The 27,076-nt window shown below is 36.7% G+C and overlaps 2 protein-coding genes across 6 annotated transcripts in view; both read right to left on the bottom strand.

Annotated features, from left to right (window-relative positions):
• The window catches only part of SLC30A6 (solute carrier family 30 member 6), a 38,713-nt gene extending 23,566 nt beyond the window's left edge, over positions 1 to 15,147 (bottom strand). The window contains exons 1-5 of one of the 2 annotated variants that reach the window (XM_047743821.1): positions 15,070 to 15,147; positions 10,002 to 10,088; positions 7,157 to 7,241; positions 5,660 to 5,702; positions 4,605 to 4,670 (exon numbers count right to left, since the gene is read on the bottom strand). In XM_047743821.1, coding sequence (XP_047599777.1) covers positions 4,605 to 4,670; positions 5,660 to 5,702; positions 7,157 to 7,241; positions 10,002 to 10,088; positions 15,070 to 15,147 — 359 coding nt within the window. The remainder of the gene's footprint in view (positions 1 to 4,604; positions 4,671 to 5,659; positions 5,703 to 7,156; positions 7,242 to 10,001; positions 10,089 to 15,069) is intronic. The other variant, XM_047743822.1, reaches the window with a different exon arrangement.
• Positions 15,148 to 20,219: 5,072 nt separating this feature from the next.
• The window catches only part of SPAST (spastin), a 56,579-nt gene continuing 49,722 nt past the window's right edge, over positions 20,220 to 27,076 (bottom strand). For all 4 annotated transcript variants that reach the window (XM_047743819.1, XM_047743820.1, XM_047743817.1 and 1 more), the window contains one exon: positions 20,220 to 23,185. In XM_047743819.1, coding sequence (XP_047599775.1) covers positions 23,063 to 23,185 — 123 coding nt within the window. In that variant the 3' untranslated portion in view covers positions 20,220 to 23,062. The remainder of the gene's footprint in view (positions 23,186 to 27,076) is intronic.

The raw sequence follows: 27,076 nt of genomic DNA, 5'->3' as shown, positions 1-27,076 counted from the left end.
AGGGAACCTGTTTCCCCCTCCCCCTCTGCCTGCTTCTCTGCCTACTTGTGATCTCTCTCTCTCCGTCAAATAAATAAATAAAACCTTTAAAAATAAAATAAAATAAAATTCACCAAACTGTAGAAGGATGTAAGACAGAACGAGATATAGCCCTGCTACCATGAAATTTGTATTTTATTTTTTTAATTTTTTTTATTTTTAAATTTTATTTATTTATTTGACAGAGAGAAATCACAAGTAAGCAGAGAGGCAGGCAGAGAGAGAGGAGGAAGCAGGCTCCCTGCCGAGCAGAAAGCCCGATGTGGGGCTCAAACCCAGGACCTGGGATCATGACCTGAGCCGAAGGCAGCGGCTCAACCCACTGAGCCACCCAGGCGCCCCTGAAATTTGTATTTTAAAGGGGGAGAAAGAATAACAGTTTATAAGTTCTAGTAAATTGTATATAGAGAATTATAGTAGTCTGATGTGAAAAGAGGCTAACTAGGATTCATTTTAGAATCTATTTTAGATTGGGCCCAGTCACTTAATGACACTGGCATTTAGTGATATTAGGATTGGAATAACAAGATGGAGCTCATCTTGTAAAGGTGATGTGAAGAACATTTTAAAGAAAGACAACAGCTTGTACAAAGAACCCAATGCAGGAAAAAATTACAGGAAAAAAGTGTGGTATGGAGGGCATGAAAATGGTAACTTGAAGAGAACTCAGCACAGAACAGTTTATATAAGAATTCTGTAAATTAGAGAAAGGACTCAGGATTTTATTCTAAGTATGACAACAAACACCTGGGTGGTTTCAAGGAGGAGACTTCAAAGTATGACTCAGATTTAAAAAAGAACATTCTGACTGCCAAGGGGGTAAGAGCAGAAGCAGTTAGGAGGATGGATTAAGGCAAGAAATGAAGGTAGCTTGATTAGGAAGTTAGTAGTTGAGATAGAAATGGGGGGAGAGGCAGATTCTGGATGTGTCTGTAGATTACCCTGATGTAACCTGCTGATGGATAGATGTGGGGAATGAGAAAATAACAAAAGATTTCGCTTGAACAACTGAGTGGTGGTGTATTTCCTGAGATGGGAAAAACTGGAGAGGAATAGGTTTCAGGGGAAGAAAACAAGAATTCTAGCCAATATTTAAGATACCAATTAGATACATCCATGTGATGCTGTAAAGGCAGCAGTCTGAAACAAGAGAGATCTCAGGGCTAAAGAACTAGAGTTTGAAATTACTAAATACAAATGATATTTCAAGCTATGTGACTGACTGAAATTATAGTCAGAAGTTAATTTTATTGTTTAATTGCTCCCTCCTTTCTTGTTCACTCTAAGTAGGCCAAAATGGGAGCATCATGTCCTTGCTTAATCTTGTCTCCAGGCCATAATATCTAATCTAAAGACTAATACCTGTTCAAGCTGAACCAATCAATAGTTCTTTCTCATGACTCTTTATTTAATTAAATTAAATTAATTTATTTATTTGGGAGAGAGAGCAAGGACACAAGCAGGGGAAGTGGCAGAAGGAGAAGCAGACTCCCTGCTCGATGTGGGGCTTGATCCCAGAACCTTGGGATCACGACCTAAACCGAAGGCAGATGTTAAACTGACTGAGCTACCCAGGCACCCCTCCTTCTCATGATTTTCCTAACTAGAGTTGAGGAAAATGCTTTCCTTCTCTAAGATGAAGACAATAAGGTTCCAGTTAAGGTCTTGCTAGGAGTTATTCCAGGATGGTAGGGAAAAGTGGTCTGAGAAACTAAACCTGACATACAGAGAAAAGCAGCCTGAGAGGGAAGAGAAAGACAATGCCTGAGTGTACTAGTCCCTATGCCAGTCACTTCAGTCTTCCCACATTTTGATTACATAAATTATAAGAGTTCCCATTTTCTCCCCATACTAGCTTGAGTTGGATTTTTGTCACTTACAAGCAAAAGCTTTAACTCAGATTCACAGACTTCTATATACAGGTATCTATATGTATCTTGTAACCAATTATCATAGTAACAGTCCAAGTGTATCAAATCTCAGTGACACTTTTGAATATCTTCTCTTTGCATTAAAATTTCATGTTTACTTTGCCTCCTTGTTTATGTAAATAAAACCTGATTTTGTTCAAAAGACTAATTTTGGTTCAAAAGTTTATTTGCCAAAGTTCAATTTTTCTTTCAATGGGAGAAGGATATTTGCAAATGATATATCTGGTAAGGGGTTAGTATCCAAAATATATAAAGAACTTATACAACTCAATAAAAAAAAATCGAATTAAAAATGAACAGAAGACACGAACAGACATTTCTCCAAAGAAGACATACAGATGGCAATAGACACATGAAGAGATGCTCCACACCATTTATCATCAAGGCAATGCAAATCAAAACCACAATGAGATATTACCTTTTTTTATTTTATTTTATTTTATTTTATTTTATTTTATTTTATTTTATTTTACCCATGCCAGTAAAATAAAAAATATAAGAAACAACCGGTATTGGTGAGGTTGTAGAGAAAAAGGAACCCTCGTGCACTGTTGGTGGGAATGCAAAGTGGTGCAGCCACTATGGAAAACAGTATGGAAGTTCCTTAAAAAATTAAAAATAGAATGACCGTATGATCTGGTAATCCCACTACTGGGTATTTACTCAAAGAACACAGAAATACTAATTTGAGAAGGTATGTGCACCCCTATGATTAATGTAGCATTGTTTACAATAGTCAAAATATGGAAGTAGCCCAAATGCCCATCAACAGACGAATGGATAAAAACTATATATATATGGAATATTAATCAAACATAGAAAGAATGAAATCTTGCCATCTGCAACAACATAGATGGATCTCGAGGGTATGATGCTAAATGAAGTAAGTCAGAGAAAGACAAGTACCACGTAATCTCACTCATATGTGGAATTTAAGAAACAAAACAAAATAAAAAAAGAGAGACAAGCCAAAAACCAGACTCTTAACTACGGAGAATAGGTAGTTATCAGAGGGGAGGTTGGGTGGGGGGATGGCTGAAATAGGTGAAGGGGATTAAGAGTACACTTATTGTGATGAGCACTTAGTAATGTATAGAATTATGAATCACTACATTGTATACCTGAAACTAATATAACACTGTATGTTAACTCTATGGGGATTTTTAAAAATTAAAAAAAAAAAATGACAAGTGTTGGTAAGCATGCTGGCAGGAATGGAAAATGGTGCTGCTGCTGGGTACAGTGGTTCCTCAAAAAGTTAAAGATGGAATCACAGAGTATGATCCTGGAATCAGTATACACCCAAAAGAGCTGAAAGCAGGGATTCAAAGAGATCCTTGTACACCAATGTTTATAAAAGCATTACTTACAATAGCCCAAAGGTGAAAACAAACCAAATGCCCATCAAAAGAAGAATAAACAAAACATCATATATACATACAATAGAAAATAATTCCACTTTAGAAAGTAATGAAATTCTGACATATGCTATAAACACAGATGAAATTTGTAAACATTAAGTAAAATAGGCCATACTCAGAAGATAAATATTGTGTGATTCAATTTATATGAATAACCAGAACAGGCAAATTCATAAACACAGAAAGTAAAATGGCACTTGCCAAGGTCTGAGAGATAGGGGAATAGGGAGTTATTGTTTAATGGGTACAGAGTTTCTGTTTCGGAAGGGGAAATATTTCTGGAAATAGTGGCAGTGCTCACAGAACAATGTGAAGGTACTTAATGCCACTGAACTGTACACTTGAAAATGGTTAAAATGTTAACTTTTATGTTACATATGTTTTATCACAGTAAAACCCTCCACAAACTTAAAAAGAAATTCTTCTGTCAAGTTTTTTCCTGGAATCCAAAAGGAGCTCACTTTTTCTAATACATTAATAAAAACCTCTAACACAAAAGATTATCTTCCAACTTCCAACTTTTAGTAATTTCTAAAACTACAGAAACAGAACCTCAAATTGTTAGTCTATTGCTATCACAAATCCAGTCTTAAGATAAAAATACATCTCTACCACTACATTAATGATAAAATATATCACATCTACTCTAACATTTACAGGACACGCCTAGAGGAGAATCCTTTGTACCTTCTTTAAGGGATTACCAAAATATTAAAGAACTTAATGTGAACATTTTATGTTAATATTTGTTTTATAAAACAGAAAAAAACTTAATGTGAACATTTTATTTTAATATAATTTAAATTTACATGTTCATGTTCCTTATCGAGAATCCTGTGGAAGATATCTTTTTATTTTATTTTTTTTTTAAAGATTTATTTATTTATTTGACAGACAGATCACAAGTAGGTAGAGAGGCAGGCAGAGAGAGAGGAAGGGAAGCAGGCTCCCCGCTGAGCAGAGAGCCCGATGCGGGACTCGATCCCAGGACCCTGAGATCACGACCCGAGCCGAAGGCAGCGGCTTAACCCACTGAGCCACCCAGGCGCCCCGGAAGATATCTTTTTAAATCTACTTTCACTATTTGACCCCCATCCCACTACGCAGACAGCATTTCTTCTCTACAAACACTCTAGCTAGCTCTTTACTGCCTGATAATAACTACCACTTTAATAGCAGTAAGTTAGCAAAAAATAAAACGACTTGAACTTACCCAAATGAATAGACAGGGCTAGGTTTCCTCATCATTACCCAGTAACTTATCAAACATGTCATTAAACTAAGTAAAAAGGAAAATAAATTTAGCTTTAGAACTACAACAAGAGGAGAACACACAAAAAGAAATTGAGATTTTGGAATTCCTAAGTTGGCTGAAATTTATCAGTGTTTTCACACTAAATTAATAAATTATTCTAATAAACTGTAATCTAATCACCACAAGCATCCTAATATATGAGTTTTAACACACAGAGAAACTGAAAAAAGTCATGATCCATCAAGTCAGTAAATAGAACCTAAACCCATACTTTCTCTACTCAGTAAGTTATCCACCCTAAATGGTTTCCGTAACTGAGAAAGCAAAAGTGACACAGTAATAATAAAGGTAACATATTTTATTTTAGCCACAGATAATAAACTTTAACTCTGATAATCTCTAATCTTTGTTAAAAGTTAAACTAAATATTAATAACAACAATATTCTGAATAGGATAAAATTATGTTCATTTTCGGAGTACAGTGAAGATTCACTCTAAAACAACTTACTACAGTGTGAAATCCAGGTGGTAACTGTATGCTTTAGATGAGTCAAGTAGATTTAGTTACAGAAGTGATGAAAAGACATACTTATACTCCTATGGCATGGACCCTGAAGACATCAAGTATCTTGCAACCTAACATAGTGATATGAAAGGTCCTATAAAGCAGGGAGCCAAAAGGGTGTCTCCCTATTCACAATTGCTCACTTCTTAGTTATTAATGCCCACCTACATGGTATGTTCTTACTTGACCCTGATCCTGGCCACAGGTGACTCACCTATAGGTAGGCACCCAAGGCATATGATCTAATGCCTAGGTATTACTTTCTCTATTCCTCTATAAATGGGATATTTTCTTCCAGTATATCTTCTAATAGTACTGTTTGTATATATGTTCTATGTTGATAATCTTACTTATTTCACAGATTACTTTTCTTTAGGCACAGAAAACAAAATTCAGTGCAACAAATTCCTTAGATTCAAAATAGTAAAGAGACTTTTAAAAACTTACCTAAAAAGATCAAAAATGGTCAAGTACGTATAGGCAGTTAAAGCTGCAAAACAACAGAACAACTGATTAAAATGTTGCTGAATCCATGATGGTTCATACCAGGAGTATCCATTACCAAGAAAACCTGAGTCACTAATTGACCTTACATGTTGGCAATTACCTAGATTAATATTTGTAGCCAAACGTAGTAAATACAGAGACTTCTGACTAGCATGATTGATAGAGTAGTGGACTCTTGATCTCAAGGTTGTGAGTTCAAGCCCAGCATTAGAGCCTAGTAATTAAAAAAAAAAAAAAAGTTTGGCAAGTATGAAAGCTTGCACTAGAACCTGATTTTGCCATCAGGACAAAGGAAGCAGCACATACCCAAAAGTGCTATGATTGTTTTGTTTTGTTTTTTCCTTCTTGTCGTCTAAGTACTATTTTAAATATATTCTTGGGGCACCTGGGTGGCTCAGTGGGTTAAGCCTCTGCCTTCGGTTCAGGTCATGATCTCAGGATCCTGGGATCGAGTCCCATATTGGGCTCTCTGCTCAGCAGGGAGCTTGCTTCCCCCCTTCTCTCTCTCTGCCTGCCTCTCTGCCTACTTGTGATCACTCTCTGTCAAATAAATAAATAAAATCTTAAAAAATATATATATATATTCTTTAAATAGCACGATGAAAACAACGGTACATAAAACATAAGCGGTCAAGAAATGAGGCACCTCGGTGGCTCAGTTGGTTAGGCGTCTGGCTCTTGATTTCTATTCAGGTCATGATGTCAGGGTTGTGGGATGGAGTCCCACATCAGGGTCCGCACTGAGTGTGGAGCCTGCTTGGAATTTTCTCTCTCCCTCTCTTTCTGCCCCTACCAAACTCATACTCTCTCTCTTCAAAAATAAAAATAAATAAATAACATAAAAAATTTAAAAAGCATAGGTCAAGAAACAAGAAAAATATTATAGACTTCCCTTTTCAAGGAAAATCCAAGAAATATAAACCTCAAAATCTTACTTAGACACGGCATAAATTGAACGGCTAATTTATCACGTTATAAAGGAATCACAGTCTTTCAAGTAAATTTAAAGCTATTAAAAAAAAAATGATTAGCTCATTTAAAATGATAATGCTAACAACTGAACCAAACTTTACAAGGCATTTTTACACAGAGTCTCTCATAAATCTTGAGTTATATTTCAGAATAATATATTCCACATAAAGAAAGATATATCTTTATTTAAAATCAGAACAATAGGGGAACCTGGGTAGCTCAGTGGGTTAAAGCCTCTGCCTTAGGCTCAGGTCATGATCCCAGGGTCCTGGGACCGAGGCCCGCATCGGGGGCTCTGCTCAGCAGGGAGCCTGCTTCCCCCTCTCTCTCTGCCTGCCTTTCTGCCCACTTGTGATCTCTGTCTGTCAAATAAATAAATAAATAAAAATAAATCTTTAAAAAAAAATCAGAACAATATATATGAAACTAATGATTAACTCCAACAAAATAAGAAAGGTGACATACCTATACTGTTAGTGGAGCTGCACCACATAAGCAGGAAGCCAGTACATGTTAAGTTTATTGCACCAAAGAGCAGTATCTTCCAGGACTGTGAAAAACAAAATCATTCTTATTTGCATAGTGCTGATAAACTTCACTGGGTCTCTTCAAGTTGCTGCAATTCCCACTCAACAAAGGAATAAGCACAAATTCCTTCAAAAGGTCATATTTCTTATATCTACAAAAATTACCATCAACCAAATTATTTTATTAATTAAAAAAAAGGTAGTTCTAGAGGACAAACTCAAGAGAAGAACATTCTGCCATATAAACTCTCAAACAGTTGAGGAAAAATAGGCATATAGTTTAATATCATTTTCTTTCTATACATAGAGACAACAATAGCAGAAGGAGCAAAATATAAAGCAACTGGTGAATCTGAGTAAAGGGCTTAAAGGAGTTCCTTACACTAATCTTGTGACTTTTCCATAAGCTTGAAATTATATCAAAATAAGTTATTCTTCCTCTCTCACCAAAAAGGGCTCCACTTACTTATTTACCAAATAAGTCATATGAAATAGGACTGCAAAAGGGGAAAAGACTATACCATGGGTTAGAAGTTGGTAGACCTGAGATACACCATGCAAGTAGCGAGGATTTTGTCAGAGGAAGCAGAAAGGGCATTCTAAGAATAAAAGATCAAGTGAAGTGTTTTAAAACTTTTATTCCACTGTACTCCCTACAAAGGGAGACCTATAATTGCATGAAAGTAGAAGTGAAGGAAATTAGTGAAAAGGGAGTTTTCACTGAAGGTGTTAAAATTAAAGATATAATTCCAAAGGTCAAGTGTGGGATAGGATGGCTTTAGAACACAGATGCAGAGTATAGATTTAGGATGAAGAACACCTTCTCTGAGAAAGGTGAGAAGGGTAAAAAGGTTGACTGAAGGGACAGAGAAACTGTGACTAGAAAGAAGTGACAGCAAAGCAGCACAGAGCTACTAGCCTCTACATCTCTAGAAAAGAAGAAACAAGGCCACTTTCTAAAATTAAGGGATGTGGTAGAATAAATAGGACTGGAAACTTAAATCCAGAGGAGAATGTGCAGAACAGCAGTTCTAGTGAGCATACTTCTGAATCATCAGAGGAGAACAAGAATGGCCACCATGAATTTAGGGTAGACAGCATTCTGCATCTTCTTCTACCCCCAGGAGCAAAACCAGAGGAGCAGGTGAGATAGCGATGTCAGAGACCGAGCTGATATGATAGGTTAATGGGACAAGGGACTCTAATAGTGAGGACATTAATTGAAGAATTACTGGAATTGGGATAATACAAGGAGTGAACTGGAATAACAAGAGATGGTGACTACGAGTGAAATAACTGAAACTGAGACAATGGGAAGATATAATTATGAATGATAATGGCGTTGGTATGGTCACAGGAGTGGACAATTGGAAGGGATGCAGGACAAGATTATTTGTGGTAAGGAAGTAAGGAACTGAGAAGTAGGGATTTTCCTCATGATGTAAGGAATTACCATGAACCAAAACAGGAGTAGTAGTAAAGAGAGGTGAGCTAGGCACATCTTGTAAGATTTAAATTATGATGGACAGTATCTGCACAACACAGGTGCTCTTATACCAGTTTTGTTCCTACTATCTATTCTGTGGTATATTGTGCTTCAATAAAGCTTATGGTTCAAGAATTTCCTGTTTACTTCTGTAATGTAGTTGTTTTCCACCAAGATGATAAAGTTCTATCTATCTGTTCTCAAGAGATCATCCTAAGTGGACTAGACACAGAAGCAGCAGATGAATTTCCTACTCTTGGCTCTTTAACATCCAGGACATGATACTATTTTCAAATACTAGAATTACTGAGTTCTAACTATATTCCAAGGTTTTAGCAACAGGAAATATAGTGATAAGAAACAAAGAACAAAAGCCTCTAGTCTAGTATCATACATAATACATGACCAATGCCATAGGTACACTTATGTTCCACTGAAGCTAGGTTTATTTAAAATTCATCATGTATTTATTGGGTACTTAGTTTGTACTTTTATTAAAAAGTGAACAAAACAGACTCAGTCACTGTCTTCAGGGAGCTTATAGTATAATTTAGATAATAATGAAAACAATGAATATAGAACAGTAACTAGAAGGTCTATATTGGTCACCAAAAAGGATACCATTTATCTTTTTTTTTTTAAGTGTGAGCTCTTTGCCCAACATGGGTGGGGCTTGAATTCATGACCTCAAAGCCTAAGTTGTTTTTCCTTCCTTACACCAAAAATGAGAAAACATGGCTTTAAACTACATCCATTAACTTTGTAAAAAAAAAAGTAACAAAAGGCAACCGTAAAATAATTTTTCTTTATAACTCATTAGAATTAGAATAAAAATCTTAACCAAAGCCTAGCTTCCTCCCAAGCAATATAACTACGTATCAAAGTAATTGATTTTTACATTACAATTTACATTAAATTTACAATGTAATTTAATTTTCCATTAAAATGCTGGCTCACTGTCAATAGAGCATGCGACTTGATGTTGGTGTAGTGAGTTCGAGCCCCATGTTGGGCACAGAGATTACTTTAAAAAAAAATTGCTTATCCAACAACAACAACAACAACAACAACAACAAATGAAAACAATTGGCATGGAGCACCTGGCTGGCTCAGTTGGTGGAGTATGCAACTCTTAACCTTGGGGTTGTGAGTTCAAGCCCCATTTGGGCGAGCGTTTACTTAAAAACAAAAGGTGTATGGTGGGATCACAAGTAATTTCTATAATGCCTTAAAAATTATCTTTTTCAATGTCATAATGTTGTCAGTACAGTAATTAGAGTTAATAAAGATAACTTACCCTTCGGTCTGCTGCTACAAGTCTAAATTCCTGTAATAACTTGCCAAAAAAAGATCTTTGTGGTTTTCTAAAGAGATGAATTGTCCCCTTTAAAAATAAACAAAAAAATAAACAAATCAACATTGAAGCATCTAATCTTTTTCATATCCTGTGATGTGATACAATAGTAACAACTAACATTTACTGAATGCTCAATATGTGGCAAGCAATTATTCTAGATACTTATGCATATTTATCTATTTCTCACAATTATCTATGAGATGGAAACAATCTTTTTTTTTTTTTTGAAGATTTTTATTTTTTGACAGAGAGAGAGAGAGATCTCAAGAGGGCAGAGAGCCAGGCAGAGAGAGAGAGGGGGAAGCAGGGTCCTCGCCAAGCAGAAAGCCCAATGGAGGACCCGATCCCAGGACTCTGAGATCATGACCTGAGCTGAAGGCAGAGGCTTAACCCACTAAGCCACCCAGGAGACCCTGGAAACAATCTTTAATTGTCCAAGGGCACAATGCTAACAAATAGCGGAGCAGAAATTCAAACCCAGCCATTTTATTTTTTTAAGGATTTTATTTATTTATTTATTTGAGAGCGAATGAGAGAGGACAAGCAGGGGTAACAGCAGAGGAAGAGGGAGAAGCAGACTCCCAGACTCCCAGAACCCTGGGATCATGACCCCAGCTGACGGCAGACGCTTCACCGACTAAGCCACCCAGGTGCCCCCAAACCCAGGCATTTTAGCTCCTGGCTAGACAATTCTATTTTTAAATGGATTTTAGATTATTTTGAACCATAAAATCAAACCATTTGCCAGATAGCCCTACTGGAAATAAAATACTACAATTAACTTAATAGAAGTTTTATATGTGAAAAGTTTGGAAACTATTATTATAGTAAAATCTCTGAGGTTCTCTCTTAAGCATTCAAAGTCAAGAGACATCCTCACTAGTCTCCATAGTCCTTGCTAGAACACCGTATGGGACCATCAGAGAAAGGGCATGATAGTGGGGTTACTGACAAGAGAAGAAATATAAGTGGAGACTAAAGAGGAATCTGCCACTCAAGCTTATGAAATCTTAGAATAAAAGATAATTTAAGTATATATGGGAAATTAGCTTGATTAAGTCAGTATCCAACATCAGCAGGAGAAAATATGAGTTACCCAATAAATGGTTTTTGGAAAAGGTAATGTTGGATCTTTACTATATTTCTTACTCTAATTTTTTATTATGTTAAAACTAAAATACAAAACTACTGAATACTTGAAGAAATTTATGGATGCACAATTTTATAATCTTGGAGTTGGAAAAGACTTTTCATAATAGGATATAAAACCAAGAAGCTGTAAAGGAAAAAACCGATCAATTTTACTATTTTGAGAATATAATACTCAACAACAGACAAAAATAAAGAAAATCCTACAGAGAGAAAATAAACTGGGAAAAAAAGAATTTTAATTGTTATTTCAAAAGCTAAGTATTGTTTCTAGGGAAAAAAAATCTTTCACAATTATCAGTGGGTCATATATAATAACTTGATTGCTAAGTGCCATGCACTTAAATTGTTGGAACTGGGTGTCAACAGATAAAAAATGAGGAAAACTTTCAGATCCAACTCCAGCACAGGTCTGATTTTCCTAAGTAATAGTAGGAACATCTCAGTAGCTATAAAAAAGGTATATCCCATTTCTTCAAAGCTCAGACATGTCATTAGTTTCATTAGATGAAACTCAGAAAAGGCAGAAGATAAAGTTGAACATTAGAAATCTGGCATTTAAAACCAGAATGTTCATCATTGTTGAGGCCAAGTGATAGCTACATGGGCGCTTATTATATTATATTCAGTAGAATTTCTTTCTACTTTCTTTCCTGTTTTTGCAAATTTCCATAATAAAAAAATTTAAGTAAAACATACTTTAAAATATAAAAATAGGGGCGCCTGGGTGGCTCAGTCATGAAGCATCTGCCTTGTGCTCAGGTCATAATCCCAGGGTCCTGGGATTGAGCCGAGAGTCAGGTTCCCTGCTCAGCAAGAAGCCTGCTTCTCCCTCTCCCACTCCCCCGGCTTGTGCTCCCTCTCTTGCTATCTCTATCAAATAAATAAATAAAATCTTAAAAAGTAAATATAAAAATAAAGCATTAGAAAAAAGTGTTACTAAGTTTTGCTATCCAAATAAAGACCAGTGTGTGTGTGTGTGTGTGTGTGTGTGTGTGTGTGTAACTCTAAAGCTTTGCTAAGCTAATTCAGTTGAGAAGGAACAATATGCTATTTTCATCTGAGATGCTAATGAATGGTCAATTAATAAATATACTCCATTCTTAATGAATTATGTGTGGGGTATTTGGTCCCAAAGATAAATTCTGCTTAATACTGTTATCCCTGGATATCTTCTAACTTCATCCCACTTTAAATGATTTAAGTTACTTTAAGTTTCAGGCTGAGAAAATAAGGTTTCTAAAAGGTAGAATGCCGTTTCTGATGCCATTCTGATATTGGTTAAAAGAAGTAAAAACCCACAAAAATCCTAATGTTCATGTCACTTTTCAAAATTATATTGGCCCTCCATTGCTATCATGATAAACTCTTAATTTTGCAACCTGAAATTCAATGCTTTCAATCATGTAGCCTGTTTCTTTCCAGTTTAATCTCTTGCTCCACACAGGGAATCAACTCCAACTAAACTAGTGTACCCCTGGTCTAATGATCGTATCACTCTAGAGTGAAAAGGCCAGACTTGTCTAACCAAGCTCTAACAGCCCTGTAATACTTAACAAATTACTGGACCTCTGTTTTCTCAACCGAATGAGAGTAATGAATAGTGAGATTAAGAGTAATAGAGTAGGGAGAAAATACTGTTTCATGGCTGACCTTCTATGTGAAGCCTTCCTAGATTATTCCAAACTATACTGTTCTTTATGCCACTTGCTTTGTAATTAACCAGAGGACAGCCTTCCTCACCCTATCATCATGCATTTTAAGTCAACTTTTTTAGTAACATCACTAATGACAAGGGCTGTATTTCCTTTACATTTTCTAAGATAGCATTGTGCGTTGCATGTAACACCTTAACAAGAGGGACTCGTAAACCCTTTCTTCTCCAAAACTTTTAAAATAAACTTTAAATGCTACTATTTTTCTGTATTATTAACGTTTCAAGCACAAAAATTTAGTGCCACAGCTATTTATTTGGTGTTTTATAAAACAGGTATTTATTGAAAACCTCCTCTCTGAGCCAGGGACAAGGCTCTGGGAATACCAGAGTGAACACAGAGATCCTGCTCTCAAAGAGCTTACAGTCTAGGAAGTGAGAAAGACAAGTAAATACACAATTTTAACATAGTCTGGTAAGGGCTACATATGTTATTGATAAATAACACCAAGATATCACAAGCACAAAGGAGGCACCTAACCGGATCTTGAGACACTAGTGGGCAGGAAGGCTCATGAGAGACTAAAGGGTGTTTAAGCGTTATACTAAGGATGAGGGGTAGGAGAGGACTGGTTTTGGCAGATAGAACAGCATATACAAATTAGGTGCAAAGGCCTAATCCTGAGAGCATCATGTGCAAGGTGTTCACTCTGACTGAATATGAATGTATGTATGTGAAAAAAGAGGCTATAAAGAAGCTTGGCCCCCTCCCCCCCAAAAAGCAGCAGCAGCAGCTTGACAACAGATAGCTTCGTATGCCATGCCAAATAGGACTTTATCTTGATAGAGGACTGTGTGTGCGTGGTTGGGCGGTGGGTGGGCAGGGGTGGATGGCGGGGGGGGGGGGGGGGGGGGGTGGTTATGCAAGGGAGCAAGGGAGTGCCATGGTCCCCAATTTTAGAAATTTAATTCTGGCTACACAGTGGTGAATATTTTGAAGAAAGTAGCTGGAAGGCTATTTGGTCAGCAACCGCCCCCCCCAAATAAGCTTTTTACCCACTTTCTGTGTGCAAAAACCGGATTACAGAAAATTTACAAAAGAAAAAGAAAGCATAAATAGGACATTTTTCTTGACCATATCCACTCAAGGAAAAAAACTTACTGGAGTGACAATGGCTTAGGAACTGAAACGTGATCCTGTTCTCACACGTAGGCCATCAATAAGAGATCCATTAACTTCTATGATAAAATGGTACCTCTTTTGACGCTAAAATTACAATCAACTTATCTTTTTTTTTTTTTTTAAGATTTTGTTTATTTATTTATTTGACAGACAGAGATCACAAGTAGGCAGAGAGGCAGGCAGAGAGAGAGAGGAGGAAGCAGGCTCCCTGCCGAGCAGAGAGCCCGATGTGGGGCTCCATCCCAGGACCCTGGGATCATGACCTGAGCCGAAGGCAGAGGCTTTAACCCACTGAGCCACCCAGGCGCCCCTCAACTTATCTTTTGATATGATTCGGAGAGCTATACATTTGATCTGTAAAAGCATAAAAAGAATAATTTCTCTAAAAAACTTTAGGCTCAACATCATATCCCCGAAACCGTAAGGTATACTGGGCTCTACAAAAGTAGGAAGAAACATGCAACAAAGGCGCTCTACCAACACCTGGACATTCTCCAGTCACTGGCCTTCTGAACGTCGCTGCCGTGTCAGGCTATCTGGCACTCCATAAAGCCAGGTCGCAGTGTGGGGCGTTCACCTCAACATCCCGCTCATAACCCTCTTTATTAACGCCAACGGTATTGTCCCCCGTGTCAGCATCACTAATTACGGTCGGTGTCGCTGTGGACTCGTTTTCAAAGCCTTCGTGGATGTAGACGCTGACGCCGGCCAAGACTTTTAGCTCCGTATGAAGTAAATCTCGGCAAGGGAGAAGTCATAAGCTCGCTAAAACGTGAAAGCTCGGCTCCGAGCAGGGCCGGGATCCCCAGCGTCTAACCAACCGGGTGAAGGGGACTGAGGGAATCAGCTCTGGGGGGAAAATGCTTCCGCCGTCACCGCTTCTCCTGTGGGGTGTGGGGAGCCAAGCACGACTCCCAGAACCCCACCTCTGGGCAGCTGAGGCCTGTCAAGGCCGCACTGGGATGAAAGAAGATAAGACGAATCACCTAGGACAGAACCCCTCATACCCGGAGCCAACTCACCATGATAAGGAGAGGCACAGCTCCCGCCGGAAGACGCTCTAGGAGCTGGTTTTCCCTAGAGCGGAAGGGGTGGGGCATCAGAGGCCGATTGGCGGAGAGGGACGCGGGGGCGGAAATGCGTGCGCTGTCTCTTGTTCCCGCCCTCTCCCCGGCTGTCCCGGCGTTCTACAGAGGTGAAGGCAGAGGCTAGGACAACCTCACCGAGGCATTTGAGGGGTAGGTGGAGAGCTAGAGACCTTGTTAAGGAGCACTTAGGTTTGTTTGTTTGTTTTTTAATGTATGATGTCTTTTTATGTAAATGCATTTAATTCACATATAATGTATTACTGGTTTCAGAGGTAGAGGTCATTCATTAGTTGTATACAACACCTAGTGCTCATTACATCACCTGCCTTCTTTAATGTCCATCACCCAGTTATCCCTTCACCTGCCCTGCTTCCCCCGCAACAACCCTTAGTTTGTTTCCTATGATTAAAAGTATCTTGTGTTTTGTCTCCCTCTCTGATTTCATCTTGGTTTTCCCCCCTTCCCTTCCTCTAGGATCCCATTTTCTTAAAATCCACATATGAGATCATGATAATTATCTTTGTTTCTTCGCTTCATATAATACCCTCTAGTTCCATCCACCTCTTTGCAAATGGCAAGATTTCATTGTTTTTTTTCCCCTTGGGTGGCTGAGTAGTATTCCATTGTATATATACATACCACATCCCCTTTATCCATTCTTCTGTTGATGGACGTCTAGGTTCTTTCCATAGTTTGGCCATTGTGGACATTGGTGCTATAAACATTGGGGTGCAGGTGCCCCTTCAGATCACTACATTTGTATCTTGGGGTAAATACCCAGTAGTGCAATTGCTGGTTAGTAGGGTAGCTGTATTTTCAACTTTTTGAGGAACCTCCATACTGTTTTCCAGAGTGGCTACACCAGCTTGCATTCCCACAAATCGTGTAGGAGGGTCTCCCTTTCTCCACATCCTCAGCAACATCTCTGTGTTCTGAATTGTTAATTTTAGCCATTTGGTTTGTGAGGTGGTATCTCATTGTGGTTTTGATTTGTATTTGGTTAGGGTTTATTTGTAATGTTAGGAAAATTTCATTTAGTGCTGAAGTGCTTTTACCTATGTTGTGTGATTTAAACTTTTGCCATACTCTGTGAAATAAATAGTATTCCCTTTTGAGGAAGCAGGAAGAATAAGAAATTTGCCCAGAGGCACACAGCTGGTTCTCCACAGTAGCTGAATTTGAACTGAGACCAAATATAGAATACCATGTACTATCCTAAAACACTACTTAAATACCCATGAAATTAATTTTATAATGGAAGTAATATTAATTACTTAGAGACAGAAAACTTTAATTACTTAAAGGAGACAGAAAACAAGTAGGGAGGAAAAAATGTTTAATATATTGATAGTGTCATGTAGAAAATGTTATGCTACAGAGAGTGACTGGGTTGCTAATTCATAGTAGTCCAAGAAGCTTCTCTAAGGAGAGTAAATTTGACCCACTGAGCCACCCAGGCACCCCTAACCTTTCATCATAGTAGAAAAAGAGCAAACTAGAGCAAGCAAAGGAAGTAATAAATCTTGGAGAGGAAATAAATGAAGTGGGGAATAGGAAAACAATAGAGAAAAATTCACAAAACCAAATATGGGCTCTTTGAAAAGTTCAACAAAATTGACAAAGCTTTACTGACGACATAAGAAAGAATGTTGAGGGGCGCCTGGGTGGCTCAGTGGGCTAAAGCCTCTGCCTTCAGCTCAGGTCATGATCCCAGGGTCCTGGGATCGAGCCCCACGTCGGGCTCTCTGCTCAGTGGGGAGCCTGCTTCCTCCTCTCTCTCTGCCTGCCTCTCTGCCTGCTTGTGATCTCTCTCTGTCAAATAAATAAACAAAATCTTAAAAAAAAATACTGAAATTACTAAAATCAGGAAAGGAAGAAGAGGACAAGTTACTGCTGGTCTTACAGATATAAGGAGGATAGGGAATATTATAAACAATTGCATACCAACAAATTAAATAACAGATGAAACAGACTCTTTTCTATAAAGACACAAACTACTGAAACTGACTCAAGTATAAATAGAATATCTGACTAAATGTTTAACAAAAGATTGAATTTATAATTTAAAAACTTGGGTGCCTAGGTGGCTCAGTGGGTTAAAGCCTCTGCCTTCGGCTCAGGTCATGATTCCAGGGTCCTGGGATTGAGTACCGCATTGGGCTCTCTGCTTAGTGGGGAGCCTACTTCCCTTCCTCTCTCTGCCTGCCTCTCTGCCTACTTGTGATCTCTCTCTCTCTCTGTCAAATAAATAAAATATTTTTAAAAATTTTAAAAACTTTCCACAGGAACGCCAGGGTGGCTCAGTCAGTTCAGTTCAGGTCATGATCCCACCATCCTGGGATCAAGTCCCACATTGGACTCCTTGCTCGGCAGGGAGCTTGCTTCTCTTCCTCTGCCTCTGCCTGCCACTCTGCCTGCCTGGGCTCTCTCTCTTTGACAAATAAATAAAATCTTAAAAAAAAAAAACAAAAAAACAACTTTCCACAAAGCAAAACTCAGACAAAGATGGCTTCTTTACTTGTGAATTCTGCCAAACATTTAAAGAATTAGCACCAACCGTTCACAAACTCTTCCGCAAAATAGGAGGGAACACTTTCCAATTCAGTCTACAAAGAATTACCCTGATACCAAAACTAGAAAAAGACAAGAAAACTACAGATCAACATTCCATGTGAATATGGATGCAAAAAAAAAAAAAAAACACAAAAAACCAACAACAAAAAAAAACAAAAAAACCTCAACAAAATAGCAAAATGAATCCACCAACATATAAAAGGAATCATACACCATGAATGAGTGTGAATTATCACAGGAATGCAAAGTGGGCTTAACAAATGAAAAACAATGCAATACAGCATATTGATAAAGGGGAAAAATCACATGATCATCTCAACAGCTGCAGAAAAAGCATTTGACAACTCAAACACCCCTATTTGGAAACAAAACAAAGCAAAACAAAACCCACACTCAACAAAGTAGGAATAAAATCACAGAAATGGTTTATGTTGAATAATTAGCCCTTTTAGTTTGGAAGTATACTGTTTTGCAATTAGATCTAGATCTTTGTGTAAAATCATTAGACTTTTATTTTGAAAGTATTTTTGCCATTAATCTCCTTCCAGCTGCTTTTGCTATTCTTTATCTGTACTATAAAGTCTTGTTCTGTTTTGTTTCTATTGTATTATTTCTATTTAATATATAAGGGAACATTCCAAAGGAAACATGTTAAGTATAAACGTGATAAACCTTCAATTCAGGCAAGCCCTAAGGCCTAACAGATGGAAGTTCCATTAGACTGGCAATCAATGGTTAAAAAAGTGACTGGTCAAACTTTGCTTTAGTTACCCTAGGCCTCCGTGAGGACATTCCCTGTCTTGTCCACTTACCATTTTGATTAGTCCATATTCTGAGATCAATGATTGTTTGTTTGAATATAATGCCATTTCCCCTTTCTGACTGCTTATAGATTTTTCTTTTCACTTTTCTATTTTTTGGCAATCTGATGTATCCAGACATGGTCTTTTCTGTATTTATCATGCCTGGGGTTTACTGAACTTTTTGGATCTGTAAGTTGATGTCTTTCAACAGTTTAAGGGAAACATTGGGCATTACTGCTTCAAATGTTTATTTTCCCCCATTCTCTTCCTCTCCTCTCCTTTTGGGCCTCAAACCAGAGGTAAATTAGATTGGTATTTTCCCACAGGTATCAAACCTTTGCTATTTTTTCTTTCTCTCTGTACTTGAGTTTGATAATTGTATCAGCTTGTCTTCCCGTTGTCTTTCCTCTGCTGGGTCCAGTTCACTCTGAAGCCCATCCAGTGAAATTTATTTCAGATACTATGTTTCATTTCAGTTTTTTTTCATTACCAGACTTTCCCTTTGGTTTTCAGTATCTATTTCTCCACCAAAAATCCTAATCTGTTCATCTTTTTTTCCTATTGTTTTACAAGTTTTAAAGCTGTTTTAAAATAATTTTGAAAAAAAAATTTGTTTATTCCAACTTGTGAATCATCTCTGCATTTGCTTCTACATGTTTTCTATTGATTATGGATATACTTCTTCATGGTATGTTTAATAATTTTTTTATTGTGTACTGGACTTTGTGGATGTGTTGTGAAAACTCTGGATTCTATTTTCTTCTAAAAAAATGTGTTCTTGGGGTGCCTGTGTGGCTCAGTCATTAAGTGTCTGCCTTCGACTCAGGTCAGGGATCCTTCGATCCAGGGTCCAGGGATCAAGCCCGGCATCGGGCTCCCTGCTCAGCGGGAACCCTGCTTCTCCTTCTTCCATTCCCCTGCATGTGTTCCCTCTCTCGCTGAGTCTCTGTCAAATAAAATAAAATCTTTAAAAAAATGTGTTCTCTTCTGGCTAGCTGTGAAATTACAATGGATAATCTTGATGCTGTGAAAACTTGATTTTAAGCTTTGTTACAGTGAGTTTATCCTTTTGCCCACAGTCCTAACTAAAGTATGGCCCTTACATCTAGGATGTTGTCCTTCTTCCTTATTATGGTCCTTTTTGGGTTTCAGTGGAAAACCCATCGTATTTATTAAACCCCTTTTAGTGGAATTTGAATTTCAAACTCTGTATTCCCCCAGAATATAGTTCCTCTACAGTTCGTTAGATTTCAACTATTGCTTTCTGGTAGGTTCCTTTGAATATTACACTACACAGGTACAATTTTGGAGTCCACTAAGGATTTGAAAGAAATTTGTAGGCATATCCTGGGGCTTATATCTAAAACTCTTAAGATTTCCCTCCTAATTTCTAGCTGTTTTACAAGTCCCAAATGAGTCCTCAGCCCAGAAAGACTGTTCATTCTGCTTGAAGTCTGTTTCTAAGCACATTACACAAACTGGAAATTGCTGTTAGGGTAAAAGCTAGTTAATGTGGATCTCTTCTAGTACATGATTTTGTGCAGTTTCTGCCTGTTTTTGCTTGTTCTCTAGAGTTTTCTAATCTTTGCTTTTATATTTTGTTCAGATTATAATTATTGGCAAGATTTAGTACAAGCTACTCCTTCACTGCTAGACTGCAACCTCTGAAACCTCAAAAAGTTTCAAATAAAAAAATTAAAGGCAAAATAAAATTTATCATTTATTTCCAAGCCATTAGGATAAAAACCTACTTTATGCAGCTAAACTTTTTAGTTCATTTTTTTTCTGAAATAAAATACAGAAGACCAGATTAAAAGTTGAGGTAAGCATTTTAAGGAAAATACTTTGACTCAAGAGTCCAAAGCCAAACTGTAAATGGTTCATTCTACCAAAAGAATTAATTTTTGTACAAAATATAAAGAATTTTACTCTATAAATAAAGACTGCTATTTATTTACTTAAACTGTAATTCTAGTATCTGTTCTTCCTCCACTTCTTCCTAAGCACAAAGCATAGTGAGAAATCTAATAACCTCAATGGCAGACTTAGAATAAACTTCTACTGTATATCCGGGAAAGATAGTATTGACTTCCCTTGTCTCAAAGTCCAGTATAACAACAAGTTTTAATATAGTTTACAAAACACTGCCATATTAACATGAGCACACTAACCTTTCATGTTTAGGCATTATACTCTAAGAAATTAATGACAGGAAGCTCAATGTAGAATCTAAAAGGTCACAACCTAAGTCTAATCTTAATTCAGAAACCCTCAGCAACTTCTACCTTTATTGAAAAATAGCAGACCAATCCCTTTCACCTCCTATTGTATCATCATCTTATTTTCATAGTCATTCTATGAGGAGAAATAAAAGCCCAGCTTAAACTAAAAATAAAGTAAAGTAAAAAGTAAGTCATAGAAAATAGTTCACTAGCACTAAGTTCAACTTCAGACTTTGGTCAGGGAAGTAAAATAACTTCTATACTGTATGAATTGCTATTCATACAGTAATATAATTCTGACTCAGTGTTTATGACAATATTAGCTTAACTTTTAACATTTGATATCTTTGTGATCTAAAAACTATTCCAATAAAAATAGTGAGCTACATTAGTGCAGACAGGATCATGATAAATTTAAAGATTACATTTTAAAAGTTGAACGTGAAGCACACACATTTAGTATAACCAACTATTATTCAAACATCATCAATGTTAATCCTTTTCTAAATGAAAATACAAAGTGAAATTTTACGAACTTTATTGAGAATGTTTTAACTTTGGATAATCCTAATTCTTGTCATCATGTATACTGCATCATCTTTCATTATCAGTATTTTATAATTGATGCTTTAATGTTTGAGATCTTAAAAAGATAACAACATATGACTGAAAATGGGCATGGTTCTGGCTTAGTTTTTTTTTTTCTTTCTTCTTTCTATTTATTTCAACCCTCATTTCTGTTATCCAGGGAGTTCTAAGGTCATGATTAGAGGAGACATTTAAATTATAGCTACAAATAGCACATTACCTTAAACCATACATCTTATATGTAGGTAAGTCTTTAACAGGAACAAGATTAAAATTAAGAAGAATGTATGTCTTCATTATAAAATTCTTATCTAGATGGGGCAAGTTTTTAATTTTAATGTATTCTCTCAAAACCAAAGATATTTTTCCTAAATGAAAAAAATCTTTGTTACTACTATGAAATTATTCTTTCCATCCATGACATTTTACATAAAAGCACCAAAGAAAATTTCTGTAAACAAACTTTTAACCAGTAAACTAAGGGCAAATATCCATTTGCCTTTATTACAATATTTAAAAAGCCATATGAGTCTCTACCTCCTACAATGACAGTTTTATAATAAAACTCAGGCATACTTATACAAACGAGAAACAGAATTATTGTACATTCTTGGGGAACAAGAGACAGATTAACAGACTAACTTTTTAGTTAACAAAGTGAGCACAAGAAACCTATAAAATGTATGCAATGTATAAAAATTCAGTAATTTTTTAAAGGTTCATTGAGGGGATTAATAATTATTAAGAATAAAAGATGGTAGATCCATTGGCTTATAATTATCCTGTAAACAGTAAGAAAGCAATAAGCAATAAATTAGAAATGTCTTAGCTCTCAGTTCTTCCCTTCTCTCACACAGGAACCACTTTTACAGCAGTTAAACTTGGCCTTCTTAAATATTAGAATAATTCTAGCAGAAAATAAACTCCATTAGGAATAAATTAACAGTCTACAATAGATTTCTGACAGATATATTAGAAAAAAATACTTTCAGGTCACACGAGGACTGATCTACATGTTGTAATGACAGAATTACTCAAACCTTCTAACCATCTCTCTTTCTATTTTACTAGATTTGCTTTGTTGCTATCAACAAATTCTTTTCTAAATTGGTAACAAGGTAATAGAAAAATGAAAAGTGAAACACAATGTTTAATGCATAGATTTATGAAAAAGAAAAACCTTCAAAATACTTTTTCCTATTACTGTTACATAGGAAGAAGTTTCATTTGGCACAATGGACTTATAAAAGAAAAGAACAAAAAGGAACTTATAGTGTTTGGCATTCTAATCCTCTGTAGTAAAGACAACAGCAGGAAAGGAAAATAGAAAAAATTACTATTTTAAGAAAAGACATCAGAAGACAAACAACCAAAGGCGCTTGTGTCTTCTACCATTCACTGTCTCTGGAATACTTTCATCTGCAACACAATATACAAATTATTATTTACATCATGATTATATTGGTAAAGAAGACCAGAATCAGCTTTTGTTGTGCTCTAACTTACAGCGCCCATCGGGATAACCATGAACAGGCCTTCAACAAAATACTCCATTTGCACTGTATATTTTATTTAAATTTTGTTTTATGGTGCATCTGCTGGGGTGCACAAGTAATTTTTAAGACTCTGAAAAGTCCTGTAAACTTAGGCTCAATTTCTGTAGCTGATAACTATTCAATTAACATGGCATGTTTCTCTCTTCAAAAGCAAAGTGTTCTGCAGGCTTACAAAGGTCTTTCCTTAAACAGTGGTATCGCCAAAGTCCTTGTTCCAACGTATGTATGCTTCTAAGGTTTGAGGGCTCACGCTGCGTTTTATCTTTTTCAAGGATTCAGTGAAGTCAGATAATCGAATATTTCTCATCTAGATTTAAAAAAAACACATGACAGTACAAATGATGAAAATATATTCAGTAGTTAACCCAAAGATGGATTAAAGTAATGATGCTGCTTATTATTGTTATATATATACATGTATTCTTAGAAAATTGTGCCAATCATCTTATTTTACATATTATTATATGTTAGGCAAGTCTGCTATATAAGAAATCTTATATGCTATATTAATATACTTTTATTATATGTGTTTAATTTCTTAGGTATTAAAATTTTAAGTCCCAATATTTTCCCATTATAAAAATAGAAAACACTCCTTATAGAAAATTTGACAAATACAGACAAGCAGAAAAAAGAATCGCAATTACATCATTTAGAATTCTCAAGTCTCACCACAAGCATACTCTAGCTAAATTCATGCTGGGTTTATTAGAAAGGAAGATGGTTTACAAGAAGCACATGAGACTTTTAAGGAAATAATGCTTTTCACAACATATAGGATGTTTGTATCTGAAATTTTCTAATACTAATATTACTTGTAATACATTTTGTATTAATTTGGCCTCATTTTCTGACTTTTTTTTTTAAAGATTTTATTTATTCATTTGACAGACAGAGATCACAAGTAGGCAGAGAAGCAGGCAGAGAGAGAGGAGGAAGCAGGCTCCCCGCTGAGCAGAGAGCCCGATGCGGGACTCGATCCCAGGACCCTGGGATCATGACCTGAGCTGAAGGCAGAGGCTTTAACCCACTGAGCCACCCAGGTGCCCCTATTTTCTGACCTTTTAAAAAGATTTTAGGGGCGCCTGGGTGGCTCAGTGGGTTAAGCCGCTGCCTTCGGCTCGGGTCGTGATCTCAGGGTCCTGGGATCGAGCCCCGCGTCGGGCTCTCTGCTCAGCAGGGAGCCTGCTTCCTCCTCTCTCTCTGCCTGCCTCTCTGCCTACTTGTGATTTCTCTCTGTCAGATAAATAAACAAAATCTTTAAAAAAAAAAAAAAAGATTTTATATGAGAGACAGAGAGAGAGAGCGAGTGCGCACAAGCCAGGAGAAAGGCAGAGGGAAAGGGAGAAGCAGACTTCCTGCTTAGCAGGGAGCCCCACGTGGGGCTCAATCCCAGGACCATGAGACCATGACCTGAGCCAAAGGCAGACACTTAACCGACTGAGCCACCCAGGTGCTCCTCATTTTCTGACCTTTTTAATTGGCTATGAGAATGTAGAATAAAACAATGCTGAATCAACATGTATCTATAATTACCTGAATACCTTGAAAACTCAAAAGAAGCTTGGCACAAAATTAAACAGTTTTAAAAATTGTCACCAATATATACATGTGCATTTTGCCCAAAAATAAGTTAAAGGACAATTTGAGATAAAACATCAACTGATATTCATATATATTCTTTTTATTACTCTTATAAAACCGAATCTAATTATTTCACACCCTCTGATATCTAGATGAGCACAGATTGAGAAAATCACCCACACTTGTAAACTGTAGACTAATCTTAGTCAAAAAGGAAAAGGACATATTGTTACCACATAATCATATGAGCCCTACTCGTTTTTTTAACTAAAACACACACTGGCTCTTCCTAAAGCCCAAAGAGTAGAAGGATGATGAATGTAATCCACTACCTATGATATTCTTTTTTTTTTTTTTAAAGATTTTATTTATTTATTTGACAGACAGAGATTCCAAGTAGGCAGAGAGGCAGGCAGAGAGAGAGGAGGAAGCAGGCTCCATGCTGAGCAGAGAGCCTGATACAGGGGAATGCGGGGCTCGATCCCAGGACCCCCGGAACATGACCTGAGCCGAAGGCAGAGGCTTTAACCCACTGAGCCACCCAGGCGCCCCTACCTATGATATTCTTGAATAAAATGTATTCGTTGCAGAAATTAAAGTCTTAAAAGCTTTTGATGAAATTTCAATTGAACTGTATAGAAAGGTGCACATAAATATATATGAAATTTATATATGATATTTTGAAGTTAGTAACAGATGAATATATGCAACAGGAAAAGCAACTAGTAGCTAATTTGAGAAAGAGAAAAATAAATGGCAAAGATATCAAAACAAACTAATGAAATAACAAAGTCAAAGTTAAAGTGGATACAAACTGTGCTTTATTTTTTATTTTATTTATTTTTAAGTAGGCTCTGTGCCCAACATGGGGTTTGAACTCATGACCCTGAGATTAAGAGTCACATGCTCTACTGATTGAGCCAGTCAGGCACCCCAAACTTTGTGATTTAAAAACAGAGTTGGGGCGCCTGGGTGGCTCAGTGGGCTAAAGCCTCTGCCTTCAGCTCAGGTCATGGTCCCAGGGTCCTGGGATCGAGCCCCGCATCAGGCTCTCTGCTCAGGAAGGAGCCTGCTTCCCCTTCTCTCTCTGCCTGCCTCTCTGCCTACTTGTGATCTCTGACTGTCAAATAAATAAAGAAAATCTTTAAAAACAGAGTACATCGTACCCTGAATTTATAGCCAACAATTTTTAGCACTACCTTTTAAAAACATAGAATTCCAATATAATTGTTTCTATTCTCATAAAATATTCTTTATATTCTATAAAAGTCAAATTCTGCTTATCTCACCTAAATGTGTGTATTTATAGTATATATACCAGTGCCTGATAATACCCTTAGTCATTACAGCTGTACTGAATAATGACTAAAAAAAAATCTAGTATAAGATTTTAGAAACCAAACTACTTGTATTTTCCTCTCTCGTAAATGTGACTGATAAAATAATTTATTTAATCTCCATAATAAAATGTCATTATTATTATGTATTTTGAAGTTATTCTATGGACACTTACATAGCATCCACTATTGCCAGATTGGTTTAAGCATTTTATAAATATTAACTCGTAAGTCCAAGACTAACAGCTAAAAGTACTACCAAATTGTTAATACTTAAACTATTAGATTAGAGCGCCTGGATGGCTCAGATGGTTATGCGTCTGCCTTCATCTCAGGTCATGATCCCGGCGTCCTGGGATTGAGCCCCACACTGGGCTCCCTGCTCCGTGGGGAGCCTGCCTCTCCTGCCTCTGCCTCTCTGTCTCTCATGAATAAATAAAATCTTTAGAAAAACCCATCAGATTAAAAATAAACTGGATAAAAGTATACAATAGGACCAAAACTTGTAACAATGTAACCTAATACATAATTAGTACAATGGTCACAAACGATACCAGTAATGTCATTTCTTGTAATTCATTCAACAGTTTTACTAAGTTTTTAGTGTTCCTCTCTAAAGTTTAGTCTAAAATAAGGTTCTTCCTTATATATTTAAAAAAAAGGTGGATAAAATTATATTTTAGGTGTGGAATTAAAATTCAAGTAGATGTTATGCTGAAATATTGAAATAAATGTACTCTATCAGAGTGAATTAATAATTTTTTAAAGATTTATTTATATATTTATTTTTTTTTTAAAGATTTTATTTATTTGACAGAGATCACAAGTAGGCAGAGAGGCAGGCAGAGAGAGGTGAGGGGAAGCAGGCTCTCCGCTGAGTAGAGAGCCCAATATGGGGCTTGATCCCAGGACCCTGAGATCATGACCTAAGCCAAAGGGAGAGGCTTAACCCACTGAGCCACCCAGGCACCCCGAATTAATAATATTTTTAAAATATGTGTATTTTTCAGGCTCTTGTCATTGGAGTAGGCTAATTTAACACCAGTACTAATAAAAAACAATGCAGTATAAATTTCTAATCCTAGAGTCTTAACGTTATTCTCCATTAAAATGAATGAGCATTCTTGGGGTGTCCTGCTGGCTCAGGTGGTACGGCATGTAACTCTTAAACTGAGGGTTATGAGTTCAAGCCCCATGTTAGGCATAGAGAATTAAAAATCTTAAAAATAAAATCTTAAAAAAAAATGAAGCAGGGTTCCTGTAGAGTTCCTGATTCC

Source organism: Lutra lutra, chromosome 9 (genome assembly GCF_902655055.1).
Source record: "Lutra lutra chromosome 9, mLutLut1.2, whole genome shotgun sequence".
Lineage (NCBI taxonomy): Eukaryota > Metazoa > Chordata > Mammalia > Carnivora > Mustelidae > Lutra > Lutra lutra.
Note: the sequence above shows the minus strand (reverse complement) of the source record. Positions and strands in the feature narration are given on the sequence as shown.